We start from the raw sequence: 13949 nt of genomic DNA on the forward strand, positions 1-13949 counted from the left end.
ACCTACTTGTCTACCAACTGTCAATTTAGGGTATAAAGTCCATAAAGGTATGGGCTTCCTTTAACCACTCACCAAGCATGCAGGAAGCCTTAAATCCATTTCTTAAATTCATTTCCCAGAACTGCAAATAAACAAAATACTCTCCAGGTACTAAATATGGTGATACAAGACCCTAACACTCATGCTGTGAAGGCAGACTAAGCTACAGAGGGACTCCGTTTAAAAAAAAAAAAAAAAAAGATGTGGCTAGCACAAACAAGGTCCTGAGTTCAATTCCTAACACCACAAAAATCAGCAAAAACCCCCTCAAGGCATCATGTGGCACACACCTCTAATTTTAGCACTTGAGAGACCAAAACAGGAGGATCAGAAGAAGTTTTGAGGACAGCCTGAATGTGAATATGCGCTCATGCATTTGAATGTTTGGTCCCAGTTGGTTTGCTATTTAGGAAGGATTAGGAGGTGTGGCCTTGATAGAGGAGGTGTGGAATAAGGTTTTTTAGGTTTCAAAAGTCCGAGTAAGGCCCAATGTCCCTCTGCCTGATGGTTGTAGACCAGGATGTAAGCTTTCAGCTGCTATTTCAGTGTCATGCCTACCTGCCACCATGCTTGCTGCCGGTGATGACCACGGACTGTAAGCAAGACCCCAGTTAAATGTTTTCTTTTATAAGTTGCCATGGTCATGGTGTCTCTTTACTGCAATAAAAAAGTGACTAAGACACTGGACTACAAGGTGATAGTGTCAGTAAAACAAAGCAAAGCCACTCCCTAACAGACTGATCCAAAGGCCCAATGCTACTGTGGATGTAGCTCAAGTGGCAGAGTATTGCCTAGCATGCACAAGGCCCTAGACTCAAGCCCCAGCAAAAGGGAAAACACAAAATGCTTATTATTAAATGTTATTCAAATCTCCTTGTGTGAAGTTATATATCCAGTATAAGAAATCCTCTGAAGCTGGGCGGGGGTGGCTTTAGTCCAGCACTCGGGAGGCAGAGGCAGGCAAATCTCAGTGAACTGAGTCCAGCCTGGTCTATAGAGGGAGTTCTAGGAGAGCCATAGCTACATAGTGAGACCCTGTCTAAAAACATACAAAAAGTAAAAACTCCTTTGGACACAATCCTCTATAATTCCAACATACCAAAAGTCTGTTATGTCCTAGAAATCAAAGACATTCTAGATAAGGTGGCTAAAGCATCCCTTCCCACAAGTGAGATCACGCAAGAATTTTTAAATTCAAAAAGGGCATTCATCAAGAAAAAACAACTTGGCTCCACTAGGAACCTACCTCCTTATAGTCTCCATTTCTGTTGAGTCGATAACCCTCAGGAGTATGTAGCTGCACAGTTGTACTATTGACCACTTCTACACAGCACTCTTGGTCAGGGAAACTCAGTGGGCGCACCCTACAGTACACCTGGAAAAGGAGAAAGGTGTTTAAACAAGTTTGACTTTTTACCTGGTTTTCGTTTTGGTTTTTCTGTTTGTGCTGTTTGTTGAGACAGGGTTCTCACTCTGTAGCCCAAGCTGGTCTGGAACTCTCAGCAATCTGTCTGCCTAGGAGGGCAGGTAGGAACCAACTTGAATGTTCACCGCTTACTTGATTTTCCATGCAAGCTTTCTGTTCATAGATCTACAGATATCTATCTGATCTGCCACACAAACATAAACACAAAATTATGAAAAACAAAATCTGCAGCTCAGAATGATCAAATGCAAAAATGCATTAAATCAAAATAAATTTAGGTTAAGATATTAAACTGTACGGTTTCTCTTCCCTGTTGCGCTAAAATAAAATTGTGCTAACATAAAAATCTCTCTAAATGCCTGAAAGGTGATTAAATTCTTCAGAACTGGATGTCATTTCAAACAGCCAGCGCGGGTGGGCATGACAGCACACACCTATAATCACAGTACTTGGAAGGTGGAGGTCATTTCCGGTGGTGCAGCTTAGCACCAGAGACCCTCTGTAGTGGGGTGGCGGCATTCAGAGCACGGCAGAGCAAGCAACCCTTCTCAGGAGGAGGTATGAACTACAGTGGGTTATTCTACACCAGTCCATGAACCTTGAGTGCAGGGTTCTCCTTGAGAAAGTGTAGGTACCACATACAGAGGACCAAGAACTGAGAGCAGAACAAAGTTCCCATCCCAAGAGTAGAACCTGATAGGAGTTTTGAACATTTAACTTTTCAGATTCTAATTAGTGATAGCAGGTTTAGTGATTAGCAACAACTAAAGACTACCTTCTTTCTGGGCTAATCCAGCAGAGCAAGCAAACTTCAAGGCTAAAGCCAGCTTTAGACAATTTAGTGGATCAGTTTTACTGTGTGCTCTTTGACCCAACTGTCTATCACTTCTCCTTCCTCTTTCAAGCAAACAAGACAGGAAACAGACTAAAGAAAACACACACATATAAATCTTACCCCAACTGGGTCTTTAAGGTTTGTCTGAGATCCTTTTTTTATTACAGGTTTCCTTGGCATCTTAGATTTCCTGGTCAAAAACAAAACATAAATTTCTGTCCAATACTAACATACAAGACTTCACAAATTCTAGCAATGGTAATCTAACTCATCAAAATTGGGATTAGGAAAATACACTTTTGATACCAGAAGTACCTAGGGGACTTTTGCTTGATTTCGCTTTTTGTTTTGTTCTGTTTTGTTTCTCTTTTAATGCTGGAGAGCAAATTCAGAGATTTGCTCTTTCTGGGCAGGTTCTCTGCTGGTAAGATACATCCCCAGTCTGCCAATTTATCAGTTCTTTAAGGAAAACTTAATATATTTTCTTAAGCAACAATTTTACAGTCACTACCCAATTTGAGAAGTCAACATATAACTTTATACAGGTGTACAAGCAAGTGCATAATTACTCAATAATAAAATCGCACAAGAATTCACTCTCTGACCAACTTGTATGCCTAAGGGCTATGGATGTTCTGTGGAGTGGAAGAGCCCAGCACACAGAATGAACTTAGTTGAATCCCAAATGATAGAAATAAATAGACAAACTGTACTTTCAAGGAACAATTGGTCACTGAATGACAAAAACTATTATTCTTGCTAGGTGTGGTGGTGCATGCCTTTAATCCTAGCACTCGGGAGGCAGAGGCAGAGGCAGGCGGATCTCTGAGTTAGAGGCCAGCCTGGTCTACAAAGCGAGCCTCCTGGACAGCCAGGGCTGTTACACAGAGAAATCCTATCTCGAAAAACAAAAACCTATTATCCTTTAGCCCATACCCCAAATATTGTCCCAAACAGGAAAAAAAAAAAACATTTTGATTTACTTCAACATTTTCTATCATATGACTTCTCCTTTCTCATTTATGGGCGACAGGAATATTTAACACTAAAATTAAAGATTGGTTTGGACTGTAGATTAAAATATTTTTCTCAGCATAGTCACACATAAAATAAACCAGAGTCGGGCGAGAGACTGGGGTAGGTATCCTTAAGCAAATACGAAGACTTTGACGTTTTCTCATTTAAACAAGTTCCGTTTTTATGAAAAGCTAGCTCCGAGGAAACGAAGTCTTAAGCCAACGCTCCCCGCAGTACAAGCGCGACCAGGATTTGGCCCGCCGGAAGAGTCTAGGAATTGCTGAGGAATGTGGGCGTGGGGGACAGAGCAGGCGAGTGGGATAGCCTGGGGACAAAGATAGCGCAAAGGGACCTGGCCTCCAGGCTAGGACTAGCAAAGGGATGCCCACGGAGCTGCGGGGACTCAAGTCCGCAAAGTGCCAGCACACATCCCCGCTGCGCGCGCACTCCGGATCCTAACACCCACCACCTGCAAAGCGGTCGACTGGAAGGAAGCTGAGGAAAAATGCGCAGCCCAAAGGATGGCAACCCGGTCACCCCGAACTCGGAGCCAATCTTCGCGGGTTGCGTGGGCACACCAGGGTCGGCGGGCACCGGAGCACTGCGGGTCCAGGCTCAACTCCCGGACAACTCCCCGGTCGCAGCGTGAGGAGGGCGGCGACCCCCGCCCCGCCACCTCACCAGTCCCCTCCTTGGCCTGGTACTCACGCTGGCTTCATGACCACAGGCTCCGTGCTATCCAGACACGCGCGCAGGACGTCGGGCTCAGACCGGAGCAGAGCTGGCGGGAAAAGAAGCCTGCAAACAGCGGCCGCGGGGACCCGGACTCAGTCTGTGGCGAGCCCGGCGGCGACGCTGCAAGCCTAAGTGTGCGGCCGCCCGGCGCATTTCAAACAGGCCAATCAGTGGCCGCCTGTGGCGAAGGGGCGGGGCCTCGGGGAGCACCGGCGCAGTCAGCCAGGGCGCTTGTCGCCTTAGCAACCCGAGGAAAACAGCCTGAGACAGAGGAGGGCTGCGCGGGAGAAAAACCCGAAAGGGGAAATCCCGGCCGTTCGGTTCTGACGCAGAGACTGAGGTCTCCCTGCTTTTGTCCCGAGAACCTCAAAGGAAGTAAAGTTCCCGCCGGGAGTGTTCTACTCTCTGGCTGGCTGGTTTCCGATCCACCAGATCATCTTAGTCATTATACTGTATTTTATGCTTTATTTGTCCTTTTACAGCTAATAATACGTTTACATTTCATCTTACTTTTAATATTTATTTTGTTCTTTTGAGATAAGGGTCTCATGTGGTCCACGCTGTCCTCAAACTTGCAGTGCAACCTCTGGGATGCTTTTGAAGACAACACCAATTTGACAGTCAACCTTCTGTGAGTTTACTTATCTGGGTCCACCAGATCTTTCCTATGTATGTATGTAAGTTTGTATGTATGTATTATGTATTTTTCTTTTCGTGGTGCTGGGGATGAAACCCGGAGCCTCACAAATGCTAGGCAACGGTTATCCCACTAAGCTACACACACCTAACCTTCAAATTCTTGATTGTGATGTTTCCTGGGCATTCAGAGATGAATAAAATCTACCCACTGCCTTTGTGCAGCCACGAGAACCTACTCTTGTCTTCCACGAATTGATTCTATCTCACTTCCATCTTTGCCCCTATGCTGATGATCTTCAAGGATGTGTCCACACCTGTGTTCTGCAACTCAAGTCCTGCTCAAAGCTTCCTTTAGGGCCAGCACTGGTAAGGATAGTCAGTCTAATATCCGTAGTTTAATGCCCATGTTATTAGACATTAGTCTTTCTAATATTTGCTTTTGCAAACTGCTACAACGAATAAACCTGGAAACATGCTCTTTTATAGGGTAGAGGTAGGATAAATTCCCAGAAGCAGATAGCAACCTAACAGGCTTTGCAACCACCTGTAGCACAAATTCTAATTGATCTTAATATATAAAAACCCAGAATCAGCCATCAGGGGCAAAAGTGAAGGATCAGAGAGGTTGAACAGTTGGCCACCAGAGAGTTCCTACTTCTACCAATGTTCAAACTGAAGGGGCGATCTGTCTCTGCGAATCCTCAGACTGAATGCTGTCTTTCCAAAACCCCAGACATCTCTCAGACCGAGTCTTCAAACTGCATCTGAGCTCCTGTCTCCTCCTGCTTTATACTCCTCTCTCTGCCCAGCCATATCACTCCTGTCTCCACCTCCCTAGTGCTGGGATTAAAGGCGTGTGACCCCAAGTGCCGGGATCACCTTTGTGTGAGCTCTATTTCTCTTTTACACAGATTCAATCTCTTGTAGCCCAGGGTGGCCTTGAACTCTGTCTGCCTCTGTCTCCAGAGTGCTGAGATTAAAGGTGTTTGCCATCACTGCCTGGTCTCTTTGGCTAACTAGTGGTTTAACTCTGCACTCTGATCTTCAAGCAAGCTTTATTTGTTAGATTACAAACAAAATATCACTACAACCACCGCCTTTCAAAACAGTTCCATTTGACAGCCCTCTCACCTCTAAATCACAGGTCTAGGTGACACTCTAGAGTGACGTCATCACCCATTAATGGCTTGAGACCCTCAGTGGGGTCCCATGTCACCTATCACCTGTCCCTACTCCACCACACATCCTCGGGGCATATCTGTCCCCTCACAAAAGTCTCTCTGGTGTCTCTCGTTCTTCCTCTCCTCTGAGGATGCCTCACGTCAGCAGATCTGCCCTGCAGCCTGCCACTTGCTCTTCTGATTTCAGCAGCATTCAGCTCCCAACTGACAGCCGCTGTTTACTGAGCCCTCTCTGAGCTTATCCCCCTCAGCCTCCGTAGACGGCATCGTTGCACGCCCAGCGCTTAGCAGTGTGGGCGTGGCCCTGGCCCTGAAGTGGGAAAGGCTGGAAGGAGGTTCTCATTGAAGGACATTGGAGGGAGGGGCTCTCCCTTTGCTCCAGCTGCCACTCTTCTTACGGCTGGGTTTTCTCTTCCTTGTTCCCGTCCATATTAAAGCTCTCTAGCTCATTCATTTTCTTTCTTTCTTTTTTTCTTTTTCTTTGCTTTGATTTGGAGCCTGTCCTGGAACTAGCTCTTGTAACCCAGGCTGGCCTCGAACTCACAGAGATCGCCTGCCTCTGCCTCCCGAGTGCTGGGATTAAAAGCGTGCACCACCACTGCCTGGTTCATTCATTTTCTTAAAAGTATCAGTCACTATAGCCCTGGAAGAATTGCATTTCCCTCTAAAATTAGAGATGTAGACCAGGGCAAGTATGGAAAAGAGGCCAATCTATATCTAGGGAACATTTTTCTTATTTATTTATTTATTGAAAAAATATTTTATCCAATATATTCTGATTTCACTTTTCCCCTCCCACAGCTCTTTTCAGATCCTCCCAACCTCCCTACCCACCCATCTCCAAAGGAAAAAAAAAAACAAAACACCATCATATACACGCAAAAGAACAAGACAAAAAAATGCCCCAACAAAGCAAAATGAGACAAAAGTCTACAAAAATACCATTGAGTTCATTTTGTGTTGGCCATCTGCTGCTGGGTGGGACCCTGACCTTAAGTGTGGCTCATATACCCAGGAGACTCCATTGGAGGAAATTAAATTTTCCTTTGCAAGTGGGTATCAAGTGCAGAGAGCTTCTGGGTTAGGGGCAAGAGCCTGTCTCCTTCCGTCTCGGCACTGGTACCCAGCCGGCGTGTATCCCAGCAGACCCTGTGATGCTGGCCAGTCTCTGTGAGTTCCTGTGTGGCAGTCCCGTGCCAGGAAGACACCGTTTCTGTAGTCATCATCTCCTCAGACTCATACGAGCTTTCTTCCTCCTCTGCTGTGTCCCTGAACCCCAAGGGGAGGGGTTGATGAAGACGTCCTATTTAAGACCAAATGTTCTAAAATCTCTCACCCTCTGCACATTGTCCCATTGTGGGTCTCTGTCTTAGTTCCCCTCTACTGCAAGAGAAAGCCTCTTTGGTGATTGCTGAAAAAGACACTGAGGGATAATTTTATTGCTAAATTCCTTTAGCAGAATAATAGTAGTTGGTTTTCCCTTAGGCCCATGTCCTTTCTAGCTCAGGTTCTTGGCCACCCAAGGATGGATTCCACCTGTGGAGTGGGCCTTAACCAGGGGGCTTTAAAAAAAAAGTCAGATTTGGGGCTAAAAAGATGGCTCAGTGGTTAAGGGTGATTGCTGCTATCCTAGAACCTACCTCAGGCTACTTACAAGCACCATAAATAACAGCTTCATGGCATCCAACACCCTTCCTGTTCTCCAAGGGCACCTGTATTACACATGCATATACTCCTAAACAGACACATATGTTTATACATAATTAAAACATAAAAATAAATCTCTTAAAGATGTATTTATTTTATTTTATGAATGTTTGCCTACATGCATGTCTGTACACCATGTGTGTGCAATACCTGAAGGGACCAGAAGGTGTATCAGAACTCCTAAAGCTAGAATTAGAGACAGTTGTGAACCACCATGTGGGTGCTGGGTACTGAACCCAGGTCCTCTGTTAAGAGCAGTAAGTGCTTTTAACAGCTGAACCATCTCTCTCCAGCTATCTATTCAATGGTTTTTTTTTTTTTATGTGTTTTGTTTTAAGACAGGGTTTCTCTATAGTTTTGGAGCCTGTCCTGGAACTAGATCTTGCAGACAAGGCTGGTCTCGAACTCACAGATATCCATCTGCCTTTGCCTTCTGAGTGGTGGGATTAAAGGCATGTGCCACCACCACCCTCTCTCCAGCTATCTAAAACAGAAACCTTTTTTTTATTTTTATTTTTATTTATTTATTTATTATTTTTATTTTTTGCTTAGATTTGAGTGCCTGGCAATGGGGCTCAGTAGACTGTTCGCCTGCCTACCATATGCAAAGCCCTGGGCTCCATCCCAAGCACCACATTACCTGGGTCTCCTAGTGCATGACCATAATCTGAGCACTTAGGGGTGGAGGCAGGGATCAAAGAAGTTCCCATTCATTCTAAGCTCTAAAGCCTGTTCAAGGCCAGCCTGGGCTACAGGAGACTGTCAAAAAAAAAAAAAAAGTCAGGTTGCTGGCACTCAGGAGGCAGAGGCAGGTGGATCTCTGTAAATTCGAGGCCTGGTCTACGAAGCAAATTCCAGGACAGCCAGAACTACATAGAAAGACACTCTCAGAAAAAAAAAAAAAGAAGGTAAAATTTGAGGTATAATTATAATTTCTCTCTCACCAACTGTTTGTCTGATTCCCTCCCTGATATTTGACTTTTCTGGTCTCCTCTTTCACTCAGCATAAGGTTTTGAAATTTATCTCTGCAGTGTATGAGATAAATTTATCTCTGAGCAGGTTATACCTTTTCATTGCCAAATAGCTCTGCATTGTGTGAATGCTGGAAGGGTTGTCCATTCACTAGCTGGTGGGAATTTAACTTGGCCCTCAATTTGGCAATTAATGAATGAAACAACTGTAACTTGCATAATAGGATATATATATATATATATATGCACGCACACACACACATATATATATGTATGCATGTACACACACACACACACACTCACACTTACTTTTATTTCTCTTGGGTAGGCCTGTGTCTTGTGGCAATTATAGCTTTAATTTCTGGATGAGGGTTGGTAGTCAGGCATCCACACTGGCCTGCCCTTGGGGGCCTGATAGGATAAGATAGGTAGGATACCTCCTCAGCTGCAGCCACTAAGAGCACCTGCTGTGCACATTCGCTAAGTTCCCTTTTAAAAGGTGGGCCTTGCCCACCTCCTGTCTCTGTCTCTCTTTCTGCTTTCTCTCTCTTCTCTTCTCCTGCTCTTGTCTCCAGAGATCTGTCTTCCCCTTCCCTCCCCCCTTTCCCTTCCCTTCCCCCAACTTAAAAAAAAAAAAAAACACCTTTCCATGTGAGCTCTGTTGTATGGCATCTTTCTTTCTCGTGCTGCCTTTTAAATTACAACAGAGGGTATTATGCACACCACCGAGAGGGGACTGGCACTATAGATGCTTAAGACTGTGTTTTGCTCAAATACAAAGTACAGTGTGACAGTTAATCTACAGGTAGCTAAGGTGCCCAGGTAAGCAAGCCCAGCTGGGGGAAGCCTAAAAACACCAATAAAGAGCAACTGCTGAAGTTCAGGGTATTAAGAAGAAGAGAGGAAATGGAGACAGGCCTGTTGTGCACCTCAAACCCACTTGACACACCTCAGTCACCCTGAGTGGCTGTTAATAGTTGTCTTGGAAACACTGGCTCAGGTTCCCAGGCAGCTGTACAATGAAAGATTAGATGTTTATCTTTTACATACTCCAGAAACAAGGAATTGATCAGGTGGAGGGGGCCATATAATGAATTCACGTGAAATAAATCCAGTCTCATCAGCCACATTTCAAGTGAATAGCATACACAGAAAGTGAAATAGCATACACAGTGTTTTAGACTGCTTAGACTATCACAGCAAAGTAGTGAGGACACCCCTTTCTCACCCGGGTGTGGTATTCCAAACACTCAAGGACTGAGCAAGTCAGAAAGTACACTGTGGCAGGGTGGCTAAGGGGAGCAGGTCTCCCACTGCTGCAGAAGGGGTTCTAAGCATCAGAAGCAGGGAGAGGGGAGGCCTGGGAATGTTTGCAGTACTTGGCAACATGTTTCTGAATTCGAAACTGTGAGATGGCTAAGCTTGTAAAGATGCTTGACCCCCAGCTGGATGGCCTAAATTTGATCGCCAGGACCCACACGGAAGAAGGAGAGAAGCAATTCCTGCAAGTTTACAGGCCCGCACACGTGCGCGCCCAAACACACACTAAATAAATGCAACTTTTAAAAAGAAAAGTAGGCCAGGCGGTGGTGGCGCACGCCTTTAATCCCAGCACTCAGGAAGCAGAGGCAGGTGGATCTCTGTGAGTTCAAGGCCAGCCTGGTCTACAAGAGCTAGTTCTAGGACAGTCTCCAAAGCTACAGAGAAATCCTGTCTCGAAGGAAAAAAAAGAAGAAGAAAAAGTAGACTATAATGTTTATTAATCCTCCCACCTGCAACCTCTCGCCCTCTCCACCTGGGGCAGTGAGAAGAAAACCCAGAGGCTGTGCTGTTATTACTGAGCTAATTCGCTAACTCAGGTGTTTTTGAGATAATTGTGATAAGGATGGTATTATGTAGCTCAAACTGGCCTCTAACTGGTGATCTTCCTCCCCCTTGACACCCAAGTGCTAGAGATTATAAATGTCCCATCTTAAATTTTCCCATCTTAAAAAAAAAAGTCACCTGGATCAAGCCTGGTTAATCATGCGTTTAATCTCAGCACAGAGTAAGTTCCAGGCCAGCAGTAGCAATTAGGAAGGAAGCAACAGTACAGCCTATATTAAAAAAAAAAAATCTGTTTTAAGATTTGTTTGTTGGGGGGGGGCGGGTTCAAGACAAGATTTCTCTGTGTAACCCCGGCTTGTCCTGGAACTTACTCTGTAGACCAGGTTGGCCTCAAACTCACAGAGATCTGCCTACCTCTGTCTCCCGAGTTCTGGAATTAAAAGCATGTACCACCACTGCCCTGCAAGATTTATTTTTATCTGTGTGTGCGCGCGTGTGCCTGTCTGTTTGTATGTGCACCATGTACATGCCATGCCTACAAAGTCCAGAAGAGGGCACTGTATCCCCTGAAACTGGAGTTACAGACTATTGTGAGCTTCTGTGTAGGTGCTGGAACCCAAACCTGGGTCCTCTGCAAGAGCAGTAAGTGTTATTAATAGGTGAGCCATCTCTCAAGCCTGCATCTCTCAAGTCTTGAAACACGTTTTTTTTTCTTGGTAGGTCTTATGGTGAGGTTAATTTTTGTGCTGGGTCCTGGGTTCTATTCCCAGCAACATAAGGCGGGAATCCCCTGAGGGTTTTTCTGAAAAGCCTGTATCCAGCACCCCTCCCTCCTTGCATCTCATATATCGGCATGCTTAGGCCTGAATGTGTTTGTTTCACATGGCTGGGCAACATTTTTACAGGGTGAACTAAGGTATCTTTGAGCTCCTTTTGATCCACTCTTCAGGGAGGCCAAAGCAAAGCCAGTTCTAGAGAGCTGATGCTAAGACAAGATGGCAGCTGATAAGTGTCTTGCCTGAGGTACTTTATTACAGAACTCCAAGCATTCCCTGCGCTTAGAAAGGAGTGCAAGAAGGCCCTCGGGCAGTCTCTCAGAGAAAATTCAGAACCTCTTCAGAATTCATCATTGACTTCCGGAGTGCAGTCCCACATTTCTGGAATGGCCTGATTCCTCTCCTTCCAATAAGATAGCCCTCGCTGGCCCCAAGGCCAGAAATGTCTGTCCACTACTCGCCAGCCGGCCTGGCTCCTTTGGCCCCAGAAGCCTCTCCTGAGCTGTCGTTTATCAGACGGGCTGTGGAATTCAGTGGGCTACCTCTCTCCTCAGCTCCCTGGGTCTGTTTCCTTCACAGGACTGATCTTTTCTGGATTTATCTACGAGTACTAGGTTCACAAGAGCAGGCCTGGAAGGTTTGGTTTTGTTCACGTCTGTCTCCAGAGTGTCAAGCCTACACCTGTTTTGTTGTTATTGCTTGCTTTTTAAAGATTCATTTTATATGTGTGGGTGTTTTGGCTATGTCTCTGCACCATGTTCATGCAGAGCCCGTGGAAACCAGAAGGCCCCGAAACCTCTAGAACTAGAGCAGCGGTTCTCAGCCTTCCTAAAACTGTGGCCCTTTATTTAATAGAATTCCTCATGTTGTGGTGACTCCCCAACCGTAAAATTATATTTGTCACTTCATAACTATAATTTTGATACTGTTACATATTATACTGTAAATATCAGTGTTTTCTGATAGTCTTGGACAACTCCTGTGAAAGTGTTGTTCGACCCCCAGAGAGGTTGAGAAACACTGAACTAGAGTTATTATTTGGTTGCCTAATGAATCTCAGACTGGCCTCAGACTGTGTAGCTGAGTATGATGTGATTCTCCTTTCCCCACATTCCAAATGCTGGGATCATAGACATGTAACACCATGCCTAGTATATGCAGTGCTGGGTATCAAAGCCAGGGCCTGATGCATGCCAGGCAAAAACCACCAACTGAGCCCCATGCCCAGTCCAATTTTATACCTTTTCTTTCCACCATAAAATTGGGGCTGTGAAAATGTCACTAACAATGTCACATTGCCATTAAAGAACAAAATTGATTGTGCAGTTTGTAATTAATGTAACAAAATTTACCAGCCCATATAATTGTATCAGTCTCCCTTCCTGGGGAGAAGTAAACAGATAATAAAATAATCAAACCATATTTCTTGACCACTCACATCCAAAATATGTTGGCCCTTGTCATGAAAGAACGAGACTGTGAGCTACTGGCAAGGCCATTGACATGGCTGAGCTGCCTAATCCTGGAGAGGGTGTTAGAGGACAGAGGGTATTCCAGAGTCAACAAAGGGACCCAGCTCTGTGATGGATGAACCCCCAAAGTCACTACCAAGTACAATCATGGGTTGATGGGCCTCTCTTAAACTTTGCTTTTTATCAGCATTTCTAGACTTCCTGAAACACTATAAAATCCTGAACTTTAATTACTAATGCAACAAACAAGGAATTGCCGTGTTTGATACCACAAGCCTAAAACACAGAACTTCTTCAAAGACAACAAATGGATCCAGAATAAGCTGCAATGACTGCACCCGTACTGTGGCAAATTACATGCACATTAGGAGTCTAGGGCGAGTGTGCCGAGATACTCTCATCCATGCTGGTGCATGTGGCATCAGCATGTCTACCTCCATAGCTTCCACCTTGCTGAGACAGGATCTCTCACTAAACCTCTACATTTAGGTAGACTACCTGGCCAGTTAGCTCCCAGTGCTGGGATTACAGGCACATGCAACCACACCTAGGTTTCCATGGTGCATACTGGGGAATCTGAACTCACCTTGATGCCTGCACAGGAAGCCCTGGACACACTGAGCCATCCCCAACCCTATAGTGGGATATTTTTAAGGCAAAATGAGAAGATGCTATGTTGCATATGAATACAGTAATATTTGGTTCTGAACATCAATAGCAAGGGTAACATTGGTCCAAGGGCTGACAGGTAGCTATGATTAGATGGCCCTGCACAAATATTTTTTGTGTAAGACTGCAAAGATCATTGCACAAGGTTGTGGCTCTTAGCAGAGTTCTGTTGGGTGTGTGTGTGTGTGTGTGTGTGTGTGTGTGTGTGTGTGTGTGTGATGTTATTGTTTATTTTTAAGAAGGGGGTTATTGGGGTTTATTGTTCTAGAAGGGATATAGTAGGGAAGGTATGGATCCTGAATGTGAGGCTGACCCAGCAGTCAGGAAGATGGCTGACCTTATTTCACTCACACACAGGAGACAGAGAGCTTTAAATCAGCATGCATGCCTGAGAGGCTCTCCTTCAAGTCTCCTGGCTTTACCTACTTTTTAGTCTAGAGTTTGACCCACAAGACTTCATTTTTATTTTAACCACTTTAAAAAATATTATCGATAGTAGAAAACTCCGGAAAGAAAACAGGGATTTACATGTAGATGGTGGGTTACTGGAACTCCCCTCACCCTGTATTGGAGAGCGCAAAAGAAGTCCCCCACTACCACAAATTATGTAGTCAAGTAGCAGGGTCAACACATCCGGAGAGCAATGGCCAAGCC

At 45.0% G+C, this 13949-nt stretch overlaps 1 protein-coding gene across 12 annotated transcripts in view; it reads right to left on the reverse strand.

Moving 5' to 3' along the window:
• Kif23 (kinesin family member 23) overlaps nt 1–4193 on the reverse strand; it is a 28461-nt gene extending 24268 nt beyond the window's left edge. For 6 of the 12 annotated variants that reach the window (XM_085689197.2, XM_048424296.3, XM_048424295.3 and 3 more), the window contains exons 1-3: nt 4026–4191; nt 2421–2490; nt 1286–1414 (exon numbers count right to left, since the gene is read on the reverse strand). In XM_085689197.2, coding sequence (XP_085545323.2) covers nt 1286–1414; nt 2421–2490; nt 4026–4036 — 210 coding nt within the window. In that variant the 5' untranslated portion in view covers nt 4037–4191. Of the gene's footprint in view, nt 1–1285; nt 1415–2420; nt 2491–4025 lie in introns of all 12 variants that reach the window. The other 6 variants (XM_048424298.3, XM_048424299.3, XM_048424297.3 and 3 more) reach the window with 3 other exon arrangements.
• Between the last annotated feature and the right edge of the window lie 9756 nt (nt 4194–13949).

This window comes from Myodes glareolus, chromosome 4 (genome assembly GCF_982192425.1).
Source record: "Myodes glareolus chromosome 4, mMyoGla1.1, whole genome shotgun sequence".
NCBI classification, from domain to species: Eukaryota; Metazoa; Chordata; class Mammalia; order Rodentia; family Cricetidae; genus Myodes; species Myodes glareolus.